This window comes from Dunckerocampus dactyliophorus, chromosome 5 (assembly GCF_027744805.1).
Source record: "Dunckerocampus dactyliophorus isolate RoL2022-P2 chromosome 5, RoL_Ddac_1.1, whole genome shotgun sequence".
In the NCBI taxonomy this organism is placed as follows: domain Eukaryota; kingdom Metazoa; phylum Chordata; class Actinopteri; order Syngnathiformes; family Syngnathidae; genus Dunckerocampus; species Dunckerocampus dactyliophorus.
The window spans coordinates 20,078,573-20,101,481 of NC_072823.1; the positions used below are offsets into that span (position 1 = coordinate 20,078,573).

Here is a 22,909-nt window from a genome sequence, read left to right on the forward strand (position 1 = left end):
AGATCTGGACCAGGGCATCACTGAGGTACCTGGACGCATGGAGGAGATTCCAGGAGACAGGTAGTTACTCCAGGAGAGCTGGACAGGGCCGTAGAAGGTCTTTCAAAGCTTAGCAGGATCGGTATCTGCTCCTTTGTGCAAGGAGGAACAGGATGAGCACTGCCAGAGCCCTACAAAATGACCTCCAGCAGGCCACTGGTGTGAATGTTTCTGACCAAACAATCAGAAACAGGCTCCATGAGGGTGGCCTGAGGGCCCGACGTCCTGTAGTGGGCCCTGTGCTCACTGCCCAGCACCGTAGAGCTCGATTGGCATTTGCCATAGACCACCAGAATTGGCAACTACACCACTGGTGCCCTGTGCTCTTCCCTGATGAGAGCAAGTTCAACCTGAGCACATGCGACAGACCTGAAAGGGTCTGGAGATGCCGTGGAGAACGTTATGCTGCCTGCAAGATCATTCAGCATGACCGGTTTGGTGGTGGGTCAGTGATGGTCTGGGGAGGCATATCCCTGGAAGGACGCACAGACCTCTACAGGTTAGATAATGGCACCCTGACTGCTATTAGGTGTCGGGATGAAATCCTTGGACCCATTGTCAGAACCTACGCTGGTGCAGTGGGACCTGGGTTCCTCCTGGTCCACGACAATGCCCGACCTCATGTGGCTAGTGTATGCAGGTAGTTCCTGGAGGATGAAGGAATTGATACCATTGACTGGCCCCCACGTTCACCTGACCTAAACCCAATAGAACACATCTGGGACATTATGTTTAGGTCCATCCGGCGCCGCCAGGTTGCTCCTCAGACTGCCCAGGAGCTCAGTGATGCCCTGGTCCAGATCTGGGAGGAGATCCCCCAGGACACCATCCGTAGTCTCATTAAGAGCATGCCCCGACGTTGTCAGGCATGCGTACAAGCACGTGGGGGCCACACAAACTACTGAGAATCATTTTGAGTTGCTACAATGACATTTTAGCAAAATGGACCAGTCTGCTGCATCATTTTTTCACTTTCATTTTTGGGGTGTCTTTGATTTCCCCCCTCTATAGGGTGATCATTTTCATTTCTATCAAATTATGTGGCATCATTTTGTTACTAATACATCACCCACTTATTATCAGGAAAGATCTCACTCGCAAGACCTCACTCTCAACCAGAAGGGTGCAATCAACCCTTTTCCAGCTGACAATCATGGCCTGAGATTTGGAGGTGCTGAGTCTCATCCTTGAAGCTAGTAAACACTGAAGGTCACAGATTGATGAGGCCATCAGGACCATATTATCAGCAGATGAGATCCTAAGGCCCCCAAACTGGACACCCTCAATGCCTTGGCTGCACCGACAAATTAAAGCAGACACCTATCGGCTTCAGAGGTGCAGCCACGACTGGCACCGACGACCTTGTAACCACAGCTCCTCAGGCAATGGAGGCACGAGATACGGCCCGTTTGGAATATCAGTTGATATTCCAAACTATATCAATATCAGTTGATATTCCATATCCCTTCCCCCTCCCGCTCCGGGATGCAGGCAAACCTCTGCCGGATGTGTGATTTGAAGATTCGGTGAACAGGATGAACTCTGCTAAATGTTCCCAGCGCACCTTCATGACACGCATGAGTCTGCCAGGTCTGTACAGCATCCCGCGCCATCTAATCCTCTTTTTAATTGCAATTATCCAAAAAATATTTTGGTGATTTGCCCACCCATTACAAAATGACTGTATCATAAACCTGGGCACCGACAGGAATTTTCAGCTCTGTGGGAAAAAAAATCACATTCACATCCACATCTCTAGGACCTAACTGAATCACCGACTTCATACTATGGGACTTGGACCTTAATTTAGTTACATGCATGATTTGACGAAATACACGAATACATAAGACGAATACATGGGGAAAGAATTGTTTCATAAAATAAAACAAAAAAAAATGTTTGGGGATTGAACATGCACCCTATACCTTGAAATGCAGCAGCTGTACCATTACACCACCAGCAGGGGCAGGCTTACCATTAGGGAAACAAAGGCAATTACCTGGGGCCCTGAGGTTGTCAGGGGCCCCCAAACGTTTCATAAAAACTAATCATTGATTTTTTTTTCTTGGATTTAAAGTATTACTGTTTTAGTGTTAATGTGCGTACCTATAACAGCAGTACATCAAAATGTGTAATCATGATCCTTTCAACTGCCCCCCATGCGATGGACTATTCCATGTTACTGCACATGTGCAGATTGATTCCGGAAAATGGGAGCAAAGCAAAGTTGTGGGTGCGGTTTGGAGAAAACTGATGCGGAGTTACCCCAGTGGAGCGGAGAAGAGAAGAAGGCGACAGGGAAACAGATTGTATCAAAACTACAAAGGTAGACAGCCAGTAGTTTTAGGGATGAAGCTGTGAGTGACACTTTTCATCAAAGATGTGAGTATTAAAGCGGTAAACTATATTAAATGTCACCTAATGTTCTTATCAATGGCAGCAAAAGTATTGAGATGATTCACTTGTTAGGTAATAACGATCCACCAGGAGAATTTTAAGGACTTTATCTAGCTTTGGAGAGTTTTCTCATATTCACACTTGTTAGAAGATGATAAACATTAATATTCAAAATCATTTTTGGAGGGGCGGAATTAATATGGTAATGTAACTAGCAACTTAAGCTGACAGATAACTGTAACAGATTTCAAAAGCAACAAAAAAACGGCCTAAATTACAGTATGTACTCGCCTTTTGTAAAAATTGAAATTAAAAAAACTTTTGTCAGTGCAGTACAAGGATGAGGAGGGCCCCAGTGATTGGCTTTATCTTGGGCCTCCAAATGATTAAATACGCCCCTGACCTCCAGGCACTGACAGCTGATTATGGATCAATTCTGCCATTTTATTCTTTTTTTCCGCTGCATGCTGTCAATCATTGTAGAACACTGCTCCCAGAATTTACACGTATACTTGCTTCTCCTAGAATTTTTAGAAGTCGAATGGCAGGAAGAGCCTTTAGTTATCATGGTCCTCTGTTGTGGAACCATCTCCCAAGCTCAATGGAGCAGACATCCTCTCTCTATTTAAATTAAACTCCAAACGCAGCTTTTTGCTAAAGCATACAGTTGATGTGACCTCTGATACGCTGATATGTACCTCTCTGTGTTCCTTGGACTAAGATAAAGACTCTCCTGTTTTCCATCTTGATCTACCATCTATCCCTCTACTCTATTTTCTGTTTCAAGCCAACCGGATGAGACAGACAGCCGCCCCACAGAGCCTGGATTCTGTTCAAGGCTTCTTCAACAGAGGGAGTTTTTCCTTGCCTCCGTCACCAAGTGCTTGCCTGTTTTCATTGAGTGTGGCCTTCACGTGTAAAGTGCCATGACATAACTGTTGCTGTGATTTGGCGCTATATAAATACATTGTATTTCATTGAATGTCAGATTAAGCGTCTCTTTTTTTTTCTCTCCTGCCTCGACCAACTTGGTGCTCTATGCCTCACAGCTTTTGAATGTCTGACTGCAATGAAGGCAGCATTCGGAAATGGTGTACACACTGTGTCGATTTTGTGTGGCATTTGTTATTTTTCAAAACAAATTGGCCCAGATAACGTAATGCCAGGTTTCTCATTTTGTGTCAAAACACCTGAAGAATGGTGAGATTATACAAACATTCTTTAGGCATTTCGATTCCAAAAGTGCATTTCGGTCACTCTGTCCCAATGTGTGTGTGCTCAGGTCAGTCATCGGTACCGTCGAGGCGTGGTTCCAATCCGCCACTTCTGATTGGTCCTCCCAATTACTGGTACCTTTTGGAGAGCCGTGACTACCGGCGTTCACTCCAGTGCAGGGTTCTGGGAGAGTTCCACTATATGATTCGAAGCAGCGCCATGCCTCGTTTTACCGTCCACGTCCGAGATGAGTGGCTGGCAGTGCCCTGCCGTGACACATCCAACACCATCCGGTGGCTCGGACACGAAGCCCTCAAGCGCTACATGAAGAACAAGCCGGACAACGGCGGCATCCAGGCGTTGAAGGACATCCGCTTTGTGGCGCGCAGGTGTCAGGGTTTGGGTCTGCTGGACGCCGAGGACACCATCGATGATGTCCTGGAGGATAATGACTTTGTCGAACTGGGTGGGTTAGAGAAAGATTAGCACCATTATTATCATATAATCATTGGCATCCATGTTGACTCACATGAAAGTAACAAAGTCTAGTATTAACGATGTTGTTCTCGCAGCCATTGAAGGAGACACAGTGTCCCCCGACTTCATACCCTGTCAACCTGGAGTTTCCCATCTGTATCCTTCGACATATTGGTTGAACATATATGATTGGTAGTACCACTGGTGGACTTGAAAACATAAAACTATTTGGAATAATCACACAAATACACATTTATTAACCCACCTCATACTCATACTCATACACATACACGCTGCAAGCCACATATTCCAAGCTAAACCGTGATGTCCAGCGAAGGTAGCAAAAATGTTGGGACATGTTTAAAAATAGTTGCATTGTAGTAAACCACGTTTATGCTTGCGCAATGCAACAGGAGTAGGTAGACTCATGACACTCATAATACAAAGATAAAAGAGTAGGAACACCTGGACGTGGAAACCTTTAGCTATAAAGACCACAAACCATTGGACTGGAGAATGGTGTAGATCTGGAATAATGTAAATAGTGTATGTTGGATACAGGAAGTGAACAAATGTATTAGCAATTGCTGTGAAGCAAAGAGGGGGTAGGATTAAAAAATCTCTGCTTCTTCCTACTCCTTTTTGGACATGTGGAATTGGGAATTGTAACATGTAGTATTCCAATGTAAGCTGTATGCAGGTTTGAAATAAATGAAACCATAACCCTATCCCCTCTTCATGTTTCAGGAAATAATGATCATTTGTTCACTTCCTGTGTTTTTTTTACGAAAAGGATAAAAAGTGTGATAGGAAAAGTTAAGTCTGTAGAGAGCTTGTTCATTAAAAAAATAAGAAATATTGAAAAATACTGTAATTCCGTAAATAAATATGTAGTCAAAGTTGCCTTAAAATGTATTAAAACTTTCAAATTTGAATTTTTTTTTGAGGTGGTACTTGGAGGCATTGCTTGAACACATTCTTTCATATCTCGCCACCAAAATCTGTGTTCTCTTTAAACGCATTACGCAAACATAGCACAGCAGCCTACAGAGAGCCTGGAGATGTAAGTTGACACATTCATGCGTCATTTTTTGCCACGCATTCTCACCATACCGGGTTGTTTCCCGCAGTATATTTGTTTGGATGGCCACAGTCTGACATCGACAGACCTGGTTGATTTAGGCAGAGGCCTGTACAAGATAAAGGTAATGATCCACTCGTGATTAGTTAGTGCTAACTAATCTTTGACTCACTTTTTGGCATCTTGCCGACCCCTCATCCCCGCCTTTCAGCTGACTGCCGACGCTGAGATGAAAGTTGTGCAATCCAGGGAGCTTCTGGACACCATCGTGAAGGAAAACAAAGGTTGTATTTTGTCAACAAACCGCTCCAGTATTCTGACTGAACACAATGTAACACAATGAACCCGTGTGTGTGTTTGCTTTGCAGTTGTTTACGGGATCACGACCGGATTTGGCAAATTTGCTCGGACTGTCATTCCTGTCAGCAAACTCAAGTAAAAACTATATTCAGTAAGCATTTTCTCGACTGTTCTTTGAGTGAAACCTTTTTCCATGTGCTGCGAAGGGAGCTGCAGGAGAACCTGGTGCGCTCACACTCAGCAGGTATAAACACTACTACAACAAACCGCAACCACAATACACACCCACATGCACTGATGCACATACTTAGTATCACAAAAGTGGAGGATGCCCAGGAGGATGCATTGTGGTTGTCTGTCCACATGCGTTTTGAGTTGTCTTTGTAGATGGAGTGTTTTTTAATACAACAAGCAATGTGATCAACATTGCTTTGTGGCGTGCAGGCGTGGGGAACCCACTAAGCCCGGAGAGGACTCGCATGCTGTTGGCGCTGAGGATCAATGTTCTGGCCAAAGGACACAGTGGCATCTCTCTGGAGACCCTTCATGCCATGATCCAGGCCTTCAACGGTGAGCTCCATCAGCCTCAGCCTCAGCTTCCTGTAGTTTTTGGTATCTAACGTCGCATGTTATGTCATGTTGCAGCTTCCTGCCTCTCGTTTGTCCCCGAGAAGGGCACGGTGGGCGCTAGTGGAGACCTGGCACCACTCTCCCACTTGGCCCTGGGGCTGATGGGCGAGGGCAAAATGTGGTCCCCAAAGAGCGGGTGGGCTGACGCCAAATATGTAAGATCTCACCTGCTACTTGTACAACAACGGCACAAAGGATGCAAGGTCCAACAGGAAAACATGTTTGAGTTTGATGACCCTTAACTGTTGACTTTTTTTTTTTTTCCATTTCTGGTCACCAGGTCCTGGAGGCCCACGGTCTAAAGCCAATATCGCTAAAGCCCAAAGAGGTACTGTTAAAAAACAACTCGCTTTCTTTCGTATTTTGAGTTGTTTGCACAAAAGAAAAGCAGCCAGAGTTCAATGGGACAGCATTGCATCATCAATCCCGTGTCCAGGGTGCAAATAGACAATGCACCAGAAGCTGGATTTTCTATTTCATACAGAGCAGTGACTCAGTTGCTAAATGAATGCGTATAAACGAAGTGGTTATTGTGATGTTTCGGATGTAACATTGTGGCACCTTTTTCTTTTATTAAAAAACAGCTTTGCAAATATTGCTTTTTTTCAAAAATTCAAATCAGAACCAAAGTTCATGTGAAACTTTACTGTACATTCAATATTTCTTGACATCCATAACTGTCAAGCAAGTGGAAAAACAGGGGAACCAGCTTAAAAACAACAAAAGTCTCCCTTAAATTCGCCAACAGGTGACATGCAAGGTTGTATTCTGAAGTTCTTCTGTTGACACCCCTTGTTGAGGCTGCTCCTTCTTTTGGATGAAGTGTCGCAGTAAAAAGCTGCACAAAGCTAAAGAAAATGCAAAACACACACCCTAACTTAATGCAAGACATCATTTATGGGTTTGACATTTCGCATAAGATTAATATTTTGGTCAAATTCCGTTTTTTGTGACCTTGTACTCGTATCTTCTCCTGGCAGGGCCTGGCTCTGATCAATGGCACCCAGATGATCACCTCGCTGGGGGCGGAGGCCGTGGAGCGAGCCCAGGCCATCGCTCGCCAGGCGGACATCATCGCCGCGCTCACCCTGGAGGTGCTGAAGGGAACCACCAAGGCCTTTGACAGCGGTGAGCAACAACCAATACGTTTTCCCAGACGCCCATTCATCCGTCATAAGTCCTCTTTTTCCCCCCCCCCAAATATGCAGACATCCACTCGCTGAGACCCCACCCGGGACAAATCGAGGTGGCCCAACGCTTTCGCTCACTGTTGGACTCTGATCACCATCCATCACAGATTGCAGGTGGGTGAAGTGAAGAACCGAACTTTGGAACTGGACAGAACACAACAGGAAGGTGTACAACCCTGCTCTATAATGTTCTATATTCTGTATGATGTACTTGTATTCAGAGAGCCATCGCTTCTGCGATAGAGTCCAGGATGCCTACACCATGCGCTGCTGTCCTCAGGTAAGCTCAAGTCAATTATTACAATCATGGATCGCCAAATCATAAATTAATGTCTCAGGCCTGCACTCACGCTGCTCTACAGCATTTGGGCTTTGATCTGTTTATATCTGCTGTCACGCCATTATACAACGCTGTATCACAGCAAATTTCCTGACTTTGTGGCACATTTCCATCGTGCGATGGCGGTTACCATTAGTAACCTGTGCCCCTGCATGCCTGCACTCACGCCGCTCTACAGTTTTTGGGCTTTGTGTGCTATCACTTCATATAATGCTCTATGACTGCAATTTTTCTGACTTTGTGGATTATTTGGAGTCTATTGTGCAGCGTAGCAGCATGGCATTACTAGCTCGCGTGTTCCCCACTAACCCGCACGTGCACTGCTCTATAGCATTTGGGATTTTTATGCTCTCACTTCATGATGGGATGCTCTATTACTGCAACTTTTCCTACTTTGTGGCTTATTTTGAGTCTTTCCATGTAACGTTTTTATAAAAGGCGGCAGTTATGTTTTTTGTTCTTGTTCATGGCCGTAGGTTCACGGCATTGCCAATGACACCATCCAATTTGTCCTGAACATCATCAACACAGAAATCAACAGCGCTACTGACAACCCTGTATCCTTTTCTAACTTCCATGTTGGGACATTCATTCATTTTGTTGACAAGAACTGCTAAGAACTCCAGTGATTTCCGAGCACGTTATTTGTTTTTCCTATTGGCTGGCTGGACAAGATGGTATTTGCCGAAAGAGGTGAAACTATTTCAGGAGGGAATTTTCATGGAGAATACCCAGCAAAGGTACATACAACACTGCGTAAATCTGTGGTTTTAGTCCCCTCTCAAGATTGGCTACGGTTTTTCCTATCAGGCTCTTGACTTTTTAGCCATAGCGGTCCATGAACTGGCATCAATCAGCGAGAGGAGAATCGAGAGGTTGTGCAACCCCTCCCTGAGTGAGCTGCCGGCCTTCCTGGTCAACGAGGGGGGCCTCAACTCTGGCTTCATGATAGCTCACTGCACTGCTGCTGCTTTAGGCAGGTCACCGTGTTTGGTCCCATTCCACTCATGGCTCATACACGACTGACCATTCATTCTGTGTGCGCAGTTTCTGAGAATAAAGTTTTGTGCCATCCGTCCTCTGTGGACTCATTGTCCACCAGTGCTGCCACAGAGGACCACGTGTCCATGGGGGGCTGGGCTGCCAGGAAGGCCCTGAGAGTGGTGGAGCATGTGGAGCAAGGTAAGGCCACTTTCTGGTACAATATTAGGAAAAGGTGCAGCTCTCCACTACTGCAAAGAACAACAACAACAGCACAGATAGTGAAGAGCCTCGGGGTCGATGTGGACCTTCATCAACACCAAACTGCATTTTAGTGTGTCTCTACTGGCAGTGTGCAGACATAATGCTGGAATTCAGTTCAGCAGGGAACACGGCATTTTGTGTGTCTGTGGCTTTAATGGTAATGAGCTGTGTTTGTCCATGCCTGTCTCCTACAGAGTGTGTGACTTTTTCATACACTGTAACTCTGCACTTGATCATTGTTTTAGATGCCATATATCACATTCAACAGGAGGACACAAACACCAGATGCTAACATTACAGTCACATTTTACCAGCAAAACCATGCTAGGTTAGCTTATTTGCTGAAGAAAAACAAAATGATCAAGCTTCCAGCTCCCACATCTCCAGCTGAGTTTGGATGTGAGCGTACAGAGTTTGATGGCGTTCTAGCAGGACGTCCAGGTATCATGCAGCGGGGCTCCAATTGAGAGAGCTGTCGGCAAACCCGCTGGTCATCTATTCCGATAATTTCAATGATTTTTCAGGTTTAAATTAAATTAAAGCTTTTTAACGTGCTACTCTGGCGAGATGTTTTTCGTGGCATGTTTTGCAGGATGTCAAATTGATATCACTCTCACAAACGACAGGACAGGTAAGTTCCACACAGCTGACATGTTTGTTTTGGTTTCGGCACGCCTGCGAAGGAAAGTGGGTGGGAGACGTTCGCTACAGGCTGCACGCTGCAATAGTATGGGCCAGGGGTGATCGGCGTTGAAAGGCATTTATCGGCATATGTCGATCACATGCTTTTTCAAGGAAATCGGACGATTTTGATCAGACGCCAATCGATCGGATCATCCCGCTGTCTAGTAATCTGGTGCTAATGCAGTATTATACTCCATAGTCTCCACTTTGCTGCAGTGCTCTGTTTTCTCCCTGCCCTCAGTCTCCTCTTGGATAAAACTTACTTCCTTAGCAAAAGCACGCTAAGCAAAACTTTAAATGTTTGTTTTTCTTACTTAAATACTTTACTCAGTCCTGGCCATCGAGCTGTTGGCTGCCTGTCAGGGCATCGAGTTCCTCCGTCCACTCCGCACCACCACGCCGCTGGAGAAGGTCTATGACCTCGTGCGCAGCGTGGTCAAGTAAGTCAAACATGATGCGACCAAGGTACAAAAACTGTCACTGCTGTGGAAGAGAGGTCCAGAATGGTTAATATTTGACCCGCTGTTCCACTTCTTGTGCCGAGAACAGGCCCTGGATGAAAGACAGGTTCATGTCACCAGACATCGAGGCTGTCCATCGTCTCCTGCTGGACCAGAAGGCAAGTGATGAGTGAGATGCAACTAAGATTTACGTGCATCGAAAGTAAGTTTGCTAATTTGGGGATGTTTTAACATATTTTAACTCTCAGGTGTGGACAGTGGCCAAGCCTTACATTGACAAATATCAGACAGAGTACATCCCAGAGTCCCGGCCCATCTCTCCGACCGCCTTCTCTCTGGAGTCGCCGCCCTCGCCTAGAAAGCGTTGTCGTCATGAGTGAAGCAATAAAACATAAGTGCAGTCTTCAGTGACAACCCTTTTAAAAACTACATTGATACACAGAGCCATGATATTACATTACAAAAGTATAACAGTACAAGTTGGCATACAATTGATAATAACTTGTTTGTATCCTGCCCACTGTGCCTCAAACGTTGTATTTAAAATGTGACTGATTTAGTTTGTTTTGCCTCACAACTACCTCAGCCATTGTCCCTACCTTGCCTGCCAATCTGAATAATTTAAATTGTGTTTTCAGGGGATAATTATATGGACTTGTAAGACAGTCATCAATACAACTTTTACGAGGTGTGCTTCTACGTCATTTGCTTATCAGTTCTTTCTTTTCAGCAGAATACAGTACTACTCAACTGACTTTTTCTTGTTTAGTATTTTGTTTCTATTACAAATTTGTCACGTACAGATGAGGTTTAAAGTTTTGGAGGAGAATTTTTATTGATTAGCACAAAGGAAAATGTGCAGCATAAACATAAGGCTCAACGGGTTTGTCATACTTAAAATACTAATACTGATTGTAATACTAACAAACAACAACAACAAAAAACAATCAACGAAAATCTAAAAACTTCTCGAAAGAGTATAATTTTTTTCAAAAAAACTCCTTCGAGCCGGATTTGAACCAGCGACCTAAGGATTTCAGCATTACACCGCTACAGTCCTCCGCTCTACCAACTGAGCTATCGAAGGCTGTGAAGCATGTTCACATATGTTATATATAGTGTAAATAATTGTGCTGTCTGACTAGTGGCGACTTCTGATTCGATGTAAGTCATTTGCGAGTGACAAATGTTATAAAATGAAGCTAAACAGTGAAATGGTAGCCTCGTCTATGTAAAAAACCCCGCTTTGTTTAGCTTGGTAACACCAGCTATTAGCAAACAGGTTTAAAAGATGGGAATGAAAGGGGAAGAAAGAAAACAAGAAAACGAAACGGAGTGAAAGGTGTTTGGTGATGGTTTTTGTGTGCACTTCAATACAGATTTTACGTGCTTTGAACGGGGTCAGAATCACAGTCTCCACGTTTAGATTAAACTTTATTGCCAAAACTCCACTATAACGGTAACAGTAAGTTAAGCTTTTACAAAGATATATTTGTATTAGTTGGCTTCAAAAGTGTATTACACTTTTTAAACCAACTAAATGTACTGTGAATGCTTTGACAGTCATTGCATATTATTTCACCAATAATTATTACTGACAGAATAGCGACAGACGCTGAGTGTCCGCATCGTCTGCGACTGGTTAAATGTTGAAATATGGTAAAACCAAAAGCAGACGGGCGCTCTAATCATTGGCCAAATGTTGGCGATTTTGGCGAAAATTGGACAGAAGCAGGGCTGATTGGATGAGAAAGTTAGATAATGTTGGGGTAAGAGACGCTGATTGGTCCTTAGATGAAGATGAAGATCCAAAGAGGAACTGAATCCCGGGCAACACAAGGAAGCACTTACCCGCTCTTCAATTCCAGGTCAGTAGCTGTCAAGTTATTTTGGTCTTTATTTAGCCTGCCTGATATTGAAACTCAATTTTCTTGCGTTTACATCTCAACCCCTCAACTATTTGCAGGATGAAAACATTAGAATCAGAGAGGAAAAGCATCAAAACACCACGTGGACTAAATATTGTTCAATGCTTAGTAAATAACAATCACAATAGCTGTTACATACCAGTGGTCATCTCTCGTGCCAATCTTTTCATGTAGTGTATTCTGTCGTCTACTGAATGTACAATTATTCTCTGAACAACTACTATTCTCTCATATCATGAATGTCACATAGGTCGCAAACATGTCACATTAGCACCAGGAGTGTTCAACGAAGTTTATTAATAACATCGTTATTGTCCCAAGAATCATTTTAAGCTTTGATGCGGCCATGTAGCGTTTGCATTTTCAAATAAGCAAACTAGTTGTAACAAACTAGACCGAACTAGTTGTCCTTTCTCACAAAGCAAAATTCTATGCAAGATCTATGTTGCATAGAATGTGTGCAGTTGTGCTATAATCTGGCAATAATCTGTCATATTTACATGTATTGGTTGTAGATATCTATTAATATGCATTGTCCCTAATAAATACATTAAAACAAATGTCCAACATCGGTGACCTCTGACTTTATACGTGTTCCTCTGGATGACTGGACAAAAACTCCCATAGAAAGGTGTTTTGGTAATGTCAAACTTGCACTTGCTGCAAGACCATGTTGATGTGCATTTTCTACTGTATTGTGTCTTCTTCACGTCTACACAGAAAACATTTTTTGCTGCAGGAAAGAACAACGACTGACTGGCCGAATGAATTTTTTTTATGTAAAGTGGCACCCTCCACTGGCTGATGAAGAGTACTACACGAGGTCAATTGGACAAATGAGTGGAAATCTGAGTTATATAAATGCGCCATAAGGGGTCACTATTATTACCTTAATGACTTTTGCATTTGTGAGGTTTGTGCACGATAGCGCAGTCAGACTTCAGGCTTATTTCTTACACATTTGCTTTGGTTTTTCATTTCGTTTTCCTTCGTTTTGTTGTCCAAATCCATCCACGCATATGGGCAAGTCAAGAATGAAACGGCAGGAAACTGAACTAAAAGAGAGCAGATAGCCAAAGTGTAAACGTGAATATACTATCTGGACAAAAGTAATGGGACACCCAGCCAGGTAAAAAAAATAAGGAAAATGCAAACAGCATGCCAATTTGTGCCAACAGTGCCAATTTTAATGGCGTGCCGCTGTGGGAGTGTTTGTCCATGCATCCTGAAGACCATTTGTCAGATCAGACTTGAGATCCAGATCTTAAACACCAAACTCATCCAAGCATTTGTGTATGGACCTGTGTGTGTGCATTTGGACACAAGAACATGGTTTTGCCCAAAAAGTTGGAAACACAGAATTATCCAAAATGCCTTGCCAGGATGGAATCATTCATATTAAGGAGGAACTAAGCTGTTGATTGATTAATTGATTATATTGTAGAAGCTATGTCCCTATGGTGTATTTCAGAGCAGCATTACAGCAGGCATCTTGTGCTTACAAGGTGCTCACTGCACCTCTTCTTTTTTGCACATTTTCTAAAAGCAGCGCATCAAAAAATATTTACTGAAAACACTCCATATGCCCTTAGTTTCATTTAAAACACATAAGTTACCTCCGTGCTAACACATGGAGATAAAACAATGACCTACAAATGTAAAGTTAATTCCAATCAGGAATAATTAGGGGTTGGAACATTCTGGACGTTTTCCATGGGAATATCAGTTAAGAAATGTTGGAAAAAGTCATTGGACACGAGGGAATGAAACTGTAACGTTTGCATACATTTTGTTTTGTCGAAGGCAGACATGAATGCAAACTAATACTGGACCGTAATTATTTGTTTTTGTTGTTTTTATGTGCGTTACCTTTAATTTGATGGATGATATATATATATATATATACTGTATATGCTAAAATTATATTGCAAGATGTATTTTTAAGAATATTTAAGTTCCTTTGATAGGAAAACAAGACATTTTGCACATTGTATTACACTTAATTCCATTCAATCCTCATATATTGTTAATCCCCATTTATTCCCATGGAAAGTTTCCAACCCTTGAAACATGACTGTATAATGTGTGAGCTAATAGTCGTCTCCCCGACTGACCACCTCCTTGCAGGTAGGCCTGAGGAGGATGGTGTGTTCGTACTGCGCCGTGTAGCTGCCTTTGATGTCACACAGAGGCGGGTAAGGGTCCACAATGCCCAGGTCGCACAGGTTCTTCAGCGCCATCAGGTACTTGCTCTCGTCCAGCCGGTCCAGCCAGCGGCGGCAGAACGCCAAGGTGCCGAAATTTTCATTGATCACATTCAGAAGGTGCTTGGCCCTCGAAAGTCTACAGGATGTAGAATAGGAAGAAGTGAAATCTGACCAACATGGACAGAACAAGACATTTTATGTACATTTGTTCCAAATCACACCTTATTGGCACGTGACCGACATTGAAGTTCTTCATGTAATGCGAGCACTCCATGTCATCGTAGACTGCACCTCGTCCTGTGCTGCCAAAAGTCTCGATGGCGTAGGTTTCACCTTCCTGAGAAACAGCACAAAACAGATTTTACTTATGGATAAATACCTAGAAGGTCTTGAAAGCATTAAATGAACCATATGTAAGTACAAAGTAAGTCAAATACATTGGAACCCCGCGTATTTGCAATTCAGCATTTGCCATTATGTATACTTGCAGAATTTTTTTAGGAAAATCTAATGTATTTATTTGTGGGAAAACATGCCATTTTGTGCTTATAATTTCCATGATTAGGCCGTTTATTGACAGAAAACCCACCCAACTTCAACTTGCTTGAGGCAGTGCTGTCTATTTGCAATGAATTGATGTTTGCACCCATAATCACACAACACAAAGCAATATTATACCAAACACATCTGTCACTCATAGTGCAACCAAAAAAAACACAACAAACAACACGAGGAAGACACAGTGTAACTGTACCACACGGACTAAATGCATAGAAATACATATGAATAATGAATGAAAGGGATAAATGGACATTTAAGGTTACTTTTACCTTCATTGAAGACGTGATTATTTTTGTGGCTGGCAGCAGGAAGGTGGTGGTTGATCTCGCTGCGACTTCGTTCCTTCAGGAACATTCGTGTTTTCAATGAAGTAAAAGTAACCTTAAATGTTCATTTATCCCTTTGTTTCGAAATTTGTACACACATTTAAAATTGCCTAATGCATGTAAAACTATAATTATAAAACTATGAAATGTGTTTTTGAGTCAACCGCTGATGACATCACAGACAAGCGACGTAACTTCTGGTTCCGGTTGCCATTTTGTTTAGCTAGCTAAGACGAGGGTAACAATGAAGGGTGTTTTGTGCTAAAAAAAACCCCCAAACATTAAGAACACAGTTGGACTCACGCACGTATCAATAACACAAAACGCCCCATATTATACGCTATGCAGAGAATGCACGCAAACCGGGGCAAAATTGTGCTGTAAATTTTCCAAAACATGCTAACCGAGGTTTCACTGTACTCCATCACTTCAATTTATCTCAAGATAGTACTGTTATAACACAGACCAGCTTTTTTTATTGTTTAGCATGTTGATTACCGGTAATTAGTCTAATTTAGTCTTTGTCTTTGTAACAGCACTTAAAATCTCATCATGGGCCCAAAATGGATTGGACTGTTTTTCAAAACATCTATTATGGTACAAATATGAGTACATGAACAAGTAGAGGATACATTGTGGTCATCCATTGCCATGTATTTCTGGTTAATTGATGAAACACTAATATACAAGATACTTAAAGATTTCTAATTTGGTGGTGTTTTTACACATGTTAACTTGTTAAACTCATGTTAAATGTCCCATTTTTACTTTAATCATATATAATAATAATAATTATATAACATTGATAATAAAGTGAAAATAATACAAAATAAATGACATGAAATGACATTAAAACATTGCAATATTACACAAACAACAATTACAACAAACAACAATAAATGATCTATCTATTTATGGAGGCTAAATGATCAAAAAGGCCTTCCTGTGTAAATGAATAACCTTCAAAGCAGCAGTATAGACAGCGATGTATCAAGCGGTCGGTCTCTATCAGAGTGTGGCTCTTGTTGGTGTGCGCCGATAACAGGGTGACACTGATAATCAAAGTGCTCGCAGCCCTGTGGCACACCCCTCCGCCAAAGTCAACCATGTAGTCTTCTCACAAAGACACAAAGACACACACACACACACACACACACACTTAACTAAATAGGCCAAGCTGCAAAGCTGCCATATCAGCATCACTGGTGGACACACACTTTAAGTAAAAAGCTTGACGCTGCAGCTTGCCAATTAAAATACTCATTTGTGTCCAGATAGGGTGACCTACGGTCGCTTACACGGCAGCAAAGAGCCATGCAAGGATATTGGTCCTCCTTGTCAGTGAACGCACCAGGGCCACAATGCACTGAAGAGCAAAATGAAGGGTTTGAACAGGTGTTGCCACCCGACGCGGCTGCTAATTCCATTAAAGGTGTAATTCAAGTGCTGACAAGCAAGAAGCTGTCAGCGCAGTGCAATGGAACGCTTCCCTGCACCCTGCTGTAACCCTAATGAGACGCATTTTCTCCTAATAGCACTCCAGATTTATTGAGACACAAGGTCATGCACACACCTCCATCCGTGTAGCCTCTCCACCTTTTACAATAGGGACAGTTTTCCCTGAGTGTATCCTGTATTGTCCAATAGAGTGGCCGTTGAGGTTCCTGATTGGCTTCACTGCAACAAAACAAAGTTAATAAGCACAAATACTGTATATACTATTATAGTATATACATATAGTACATATAGTATATACATATATACTATATGTCCACGAACATATAAATGGCCTTGTATCACCTTGATATGTTTTGCCATGTATCTCCACTTCATAAGACTCCATGACCTCCTGGATGGTCTCACCAATGTCACACAAGCGCACGTCGATACCTGCAAACTGGAGAACACACGTCGCATCATGCAACTATGCATTAAAAAAAAAAGGTGCGTCTCTGTTTTGTTACATAATTGAATGAAGACATGTAATATAAATATTATTTATGTCATAATTTTGCCTCGGTTTGCGTGCATTCTCAGATTAGCGTACAATGTGGTGCGCTTCTTGTTGTGTTGTTAATATACTGTTTAGGTCCAACTGTGTTCTTAATGAATTTTTTTTTAATCACAAAACGACCTTCTTTGTTAGTATCCTATTTGATAGCTAAGCAAAATGGCAGCCGGAACTGGAAATGATGTCGCCCGCCTATGATGCCATCAGCGGTTGACTCTCAAAAATGTTTATATAGTTTTTATAGCTTTACAATTACAGTAATCCCTTGTTTACCACAGTTACTTGGTTACAGACCGACCGCGATAAGTGAATTTCAATTTATGAATATATTTATAATTATTAAGAACCTTGAATTAATTACAATATTATTAATATTATTAATTATTTAGAAAATATACATATGTAGTTAATTATTATGTAATTATTATTATGTTAATTATTATGTGTAATAATCATAATTTTATTTTTTTATTTAATTAATTTTATTTGACTACCAATAATAAAAAAAACATTGAAAACCAGTCAAAAGTTTTGACACAACTCCTCATTCAATAGCATGAGAAAGTGTCTCCAAACCTTTGACTGGTATTGTATATCAAAAACGGTGTGCAAAAAGTTGCACACTAAACAAAAGACCAAAACGTCAACAGGCAAAGGTAAAACTAACATAGCTACTGTATATCTGGTTAAAGTTGTGGTTGTAGTGCACCGCATCATACAGTGAGTGTATATTGTGGTAATTTGAATGTAAATTACCTTAATGCCAGTGTTAGTTGCATCCCTTACAGCCTCCAGCAGTCTGTCGTATTTGGGATTGAAAGTGACGGTGAAGGCGCAGTCTATTATTCGACCTGGGGGAAGCAAACAACATATTGGTGTTAATGTCGTATAAAAGCGATATCATGTATAAGCAGTTTTTATATGAGAATGAAAACAATACTGGGGCACCACACACTTTTTGAATTCAAGTTTCTCATCCAGTTTAATGCTATACGTAAATTGTACAAACATTACAAAACATACTACATAGCAGATGCCTTAACCAAGATCACCAGACTTGCTCGGATTCTCGGATTCTCGGATTGTCGGGCCACTTGTTGTTAGGCAGAATTCACAGTCTCACGTACAGTACACACCAAGGAATTAATGGATCACACTGCGTTTTCTTTGTAATAAATATTAGGCATGGACATTTGACAAAAATCTATAATTATCAATTTATAATGTAGAAAATTAATCATCACTTCATTCATTTATTATTATTTTTTTATTTTGAATAGGGACTCCTTTTTCCATACTAGTGTTGTACTGAGAAGAATACTGTTTCCTGGAAAAGTTGCACAGTGTGGATGTAGTTCAGTATGTCATGGTCATTTTTTTCAGGTTGACTTTTCAGACTGACTCCTTAGCACTTGCAGCCAAGTACTGCACTCCTTCGTGGCTCTACGGCTTCAGGACGCCATTAATAAACCAATCAGTTTCAAATGATAACTCCTCACCGTTGATGTGGGTTCCAAAGTCTATTTTGCAGACGTCGTCATAGCGTAGCACCGTGGGGTCCCCTGCGTTTGGGGTGTAGTGGGCAGCGCAGTGGTTGATGGAGCAGCCAGTGGGGAAGGCCAAGCCTGCCTTTAGCCCATTTTCCTTAATGAGCTTCCTAGAGCAGTCCTCAAGCTTCTCACTGACAGGAAGAACAAGCAGCACAAACATCAACAGTCTTGAAAGCAGTTAGTGATTTGGCAGGGGCTTTTGAGTGACGGCTCACCAGATGTCGATCATCGTCATGCCCGGCTTGATCCAGCTCCTCACGTAGGAGCGGACCTGACGGTGGGCCTCAGCCGCCTGCCTGAAGTCGCTCCACATCTCCTCATTGGCTGAGTCTAGGGCTCGTTTCTCCTCACTGGAAGTCCTCCACGCTGCACTGCGTCTATATTGGAGGACATAATGGCCACACGCTGTCAGGTTGCTAAATGAATACAGTAAAGAACGCAATGACCAAGAGTGTGTTCAAAGTTAAAATCAACTTGGTTCGTCTGGTCAAGTGTGGACGCTTTTATCCGAACCCTGTTGTGTGCCAAACAAGTGGACAGATACCACTTGATTGTTGGGTCTCAGTCCGCTTTCAAGTGTGGTTTACTTGAGCTCAAATGTGACCCAAATGGACCCAAGACACGGACCAGTGTTAAAAAGACAGCAAAAATCTTGCAGAAATGACAAATATGGAAGAGAAATTGTACGGGAAGTACTGTCTCTCTGCTTTGCTCTTTGTCTTTGTGGTAAATATAGCAGAATATTCTGTCCAAATAATCTGCATATTCAACCCATCAGACAACATTCTGATTTGGAATATTTGAGTTATGTCATGTAAAAGTCAGTACTTAAAGCATATGTTCTTTACTGCGCTGCCTTTGGTCCCAAGACAAAAATACCAGCGTGAACCCTAAACCAACCGCACAAAAGTGCATCCATCCCTCCATCCATTTTCTATGCCGCTTATACTCAATAGAGTCGCAGGGGTATGCTTGGAGCCTATCCCAGCTGACTTTGGGCGAGAGGCGGGGCACACCCTGGACTGGTCGCCAGCCAATCGCAGGGCACATATAGACAAACAACCATTCACTCTCACATTCATGAAAGCACATATCAACTGTCTTGACCAGAGTACTGAACCAAAAGTGTGAACACAGCCTAAGGCTGTGTCTCAAAATCAACATTTCAGTATGCATACTACTGTAACATACACCGCCTACTTAGTTCCTGAATGCACAAATTTTGACTGAGTAGTGCTCTCCCAAATCGGTTACTGTCGTTGCGTACTCATCGTTATATTGATTGCGATATTTATCCACTTCCTCTTTTTCTTCTCTCCTTTTTGCAACCTCTCAAGTTAGTCCCGCCCCTTCTACTACATAGCCAAGAGTGTGAATGCACTTGTACACTCAAAATGCTGTGTGTGTGTGTGTGTGTGTGTGTGGAAATGCACAAATTGAGACACAGCCCAGGTGTGAAGACTACAGCATAAAAATGGGACCATGTAGAGGTCACCCACCCATCTTTTGAGGGCGGGTATTCGCACTCCTCTCCTCTTGGGAATTCTCCATTGGGATAAAGCTCGCAAATGGGGACTGAGGGGGGGTCAGTCTGTCCCTTCACTGTGGCCCACATAGACAAGGAGAGTGCATTAGATATTAGACACAGAAAAGAAACAAGTTATGTGTTGAGATACAATTTATATTACCCTGTTAGCCAAATAATAAGTGCATAATGTAACAATATAATTACCTTCATAGTGTGTTAGTGTATTAGAAGCACTGCAGCACTTGTGCCATATGTAGTACAGACTAAAGTCACACAATTTGGGGTTCAACCATTTTTTTGTAAGAAATGTGCCTCAAAAGTCAAACACATGTGAGATGTCAGCAAATCTTGTGAGACTTAACTGCGCAGTTGTTTATTTTTGCTTTTTCTGTGGCTTTTTTCACCACCAAACAAGGATACAAGTAAAAGCAAAGAGGAAAAAAAGTCTGATGATAACCATAGAACCAGAAATGATGAGATGATGCTTACATAAATATGAAGGCATGCAGCGGAAAGCATAATGGCTAAAGACCAGCCAGGGCGGTCCTCCCCCAGGGATTTGGGGTTCCATGGAATAAATATCACTTTGGGTCCCACCAAAAAACACAACAAACCCCTAGAAACCTAGAAAATACATTCTCTAGGGCCCCCTTTTAATCGTCAATCGTCACTTTTCTCCCCCTGATGACTAGCATGGAAATGACCAAGAGGCTTTCCAACAAACCTGCTCTTTCTTTAGCAGGTGAGTAGTTCCATTTTATTACTTGTATGTAGTCATTATTACTTGTATGTAGTCATTACAAAGTGGTGAACTTATCTTACACTTGTTTAACAGTTAAACATAGTTCAGTGTTACTTAAAACATTGCCTGCAACATTAAACAAGGTTTTATGATGGTGGCAGTTTGACCCTGGAATGGATCATTTCTATTTCCATGAAGTCCTATGGGGAAAACTGTTTTGGGAGTAGAACAACAGTTCCACTGTAGTATATTGTACTGTAGTAATTTGCAGTGGTGTTAACACACTACACACACTACATTTTACTGAGAGATGTTTGGTTCACTTATTTAGCGAGATAAGATGGCCAAAATATTAGAAAGAGTATGTAGGACAATGTTGGTGTGAATCCTACTCACATCCTTTCTTCTTTTTCTTCTTCTTCTTCCTCCTTGCGATGGAGTTCTCCTCCTCGTCGTCATCCCCTAGCAAGTATCACTCATTTCAGGCTAGTAGTTAAAAAAAAAAGTATATTCAAGATGATGGCACATTTTACCTTCTTCGCCGTCCTCGTCCTCCCTCTCTTTGTCCTCCAGCGTTTGCCTCTCCAGCTGTTCCGTCACTTCACCAACACCTCCAGCTTCTCCATCCTCCCCCTCGGCCTTGTGTGCCCCCGCTGCTGCAAAGTCACATCACCCCATCACAGGTGCGCGTATGTTGCAGGTAAACACACACACACACATACACGCACACATTCATAAGCACACATGCAAGTGAGTTTATAATTTGTGCTTTCAAGCAACTGCATCCACTTGAACTTGGCAAAGGATGTGCATAATACCTATGGCTCAATATCCTCAAGGGCATACAGTATGTATAGTATACCTTGCAGCATTATGAACAGCTGGCCAATTGGAGTGTGCACAACAACCTCATTAGTTTTATCTTCTTGTCCTGGTTGCAGATTTGTTTATGTTTTTAAAAAAAATACCTTGCATAAATGTATACAATGTTACGTGCTCTAATGTAGTTATTTTGGAGTCAAATGCATTTAAAGTGGAGTGCACACTTTTGGTTTTGATTACACATTTTTAGTGATTGTCGCTTTGTGCTCTACACTCATGGGACACTTGGTATGCGTCATAGCTAATATAAATGTGAATGTTTATTATTGTTGTTTACGGTGGTGCAGACAACATAAACACCTTTAAGTAGTATGCAATGCAGTTCTACACTACTGCAAACCACAATAAAAATCGTACTGTCAACTTAAAATGCACACTTTTTGTATTGATTTTAATTACGTTGTACAGGTGGACCTGAAGTATTGTTTGACAAGTTTCACAGTCACCTAAATCCGTCATAATGCACGCTAAGAGGAGCTCATTTAACACACCGTATCCCCCCTGCAACTCACCTGGTGGTGCCGTAATCGCCTTGTTCTTTCTCTTCTTTCTCCTCCTCTTCCCCAATGCTTCGGCTGAGTCCAGGTGCTCCCCGATGACATGTTGCAGCTCCTCCATGGTCGGGGGCTGAGAGCTGAAGTGGCGCAGAGTAGAGACAGCTGCTGGAATGCAAGTCACTACGCGGGCACAGTGTGGCATAGAACAGCTGCAGCCAATAAGAAGTTGCTATAAGCTTGAGCGTCACTATTGCTCATCTTCAACTAGAAATGTCAAAATCTATTATATGAATGCTGACATATACTGGGGGGGTGGGGGTGGGGGCTATCCTCCCAGTTAGCACGTCATAGCAATCCAATATACTTTGTAATTATGCCCCCTCGTGGCTGTGTACTGTATAAGGATAACATAAGAGGTGGTGAGACTGTGCTAACCACACAACCGTGTTCCATAAATCATCCAATCATAAATTACACATTATCACATTTTTAACAACCCAAAATATATAACTAATAATTTACTTTTAATAATCAATAATATCAAATATGGTCATTTAATGAAATTATTAATATTTACTTTTGAACCAATGTTAATTTAATATGTAATTGATATACAAC

General features: G+C 42.1%; 3 protein-coding genes and 1 non-coding gene across 6 annotated transcripts in view; 2 read left to right on the forward strand and 2 right to left on the reverse strand.

Annotated features, from left to right (window-relative positions):
- Positions 1-3,799: 3,799 nt before the first annotated feature.
- hal (histidine ammonia-lyase) lies at positions 3,800-10,813 on the forward strand. Its single transcript, XM_054777823.1, has 20 exons — positions 3,800-4,117; positions 4,224-4,284; positions 5,164-5,191; positions 5,259-5,333; positions 5,421-5,493; positions 5,578-5,644; positions 5,716-5,753; positions 5,954-6,079; positions 6,155-6,294; positions 6,420-6,467; positions 7,120-7,267; positions 7,348-7,443; positions 7,551-7,609; positions 8,146-8,226; positions 8,344-8,409; positions 8,480-8,645; positions 8,717-8,851; positions 9,930-10,038; positions 10,148-10,217; positions 10,308-10,813. Exons 1-20 carry the CDS (start codon positions 3,853-3,855, stop codon positions 10,437-10,439), a joined length of 1,983 nt encoding a protein of 660 aa, XP_054633798.1. The 5' UTR covers positions 3,800-3,852; the 3' UTR covers positions 10,440-10,813.
- Positions 10,814-11,058: 245 nt separating this feature from the next.
- trnay-gua (transfer RNA tyrosine (anticodon GUA)) lies at positions 11,059-11,146 on the reverse strand. Its single transcript is given in 2 exon segments — positions 11,059-11,094; positions 11,110-11,146. It is a non-coding gene; the product is annotated as a tRNA-Tyr (tRNA).
- Positions 11,147-11,664: 518 nt separating this feature from the next.
- Positions 11,665-22,471, reverse strand: LOC129181862 (methionine aminopeptidase 2-like). The gene is made up of 11 exons (XM_054777561.1): positions 22,307-22,471; positions 21,446-21,568; positions 21,309-21,374; positions 20,142-20,244; positions 18,858-19,019; positions 18,592-18,773; positions 17,849-17,943; positions 16,882-16,978; positions 16,655-16,758; positions 14,416-14,531; positions 11,665-14,330 (listed from the first exon to the last, which is right to left on the reverse strand). The coding sequence occupies exons 1-11, from the start codon at positions 22,410-22,412 to the stop codon at positions 14,078-14,080; spliced, it is 1,407 nt and encodes a 468-aa protein (XP_054633536.1). The 5' UTR covers positions 22,413-22,471; the 3' UTR covers positions 11,665-14,077.
- Positions 11,812-22,909, forward strand: part of LOC129181861 (uncharacterized protein C3orf20-like) — a 28,571-nt gene continuing 17,473 nt past the window's right edge. Inside the window, exons 1-3 of one of the 3 annotated variants that reach the window (XM_054777558.1) lie at positions 11,812-11,927; positions 14,115-14,182; positions 21,486-21,595. The gene's annotated coding sequence lies outside the window, so the exon portion shown is untranslated. Of the gene's footprint in view, positions 11,928-14,114; positions 14,183-17,680; positions 21,613-22,909 lie in introns of those variants that run through there. The other 2 variants (XM_054777557.1, XM_054777556.1) reach the window with 2 other exon arrangements.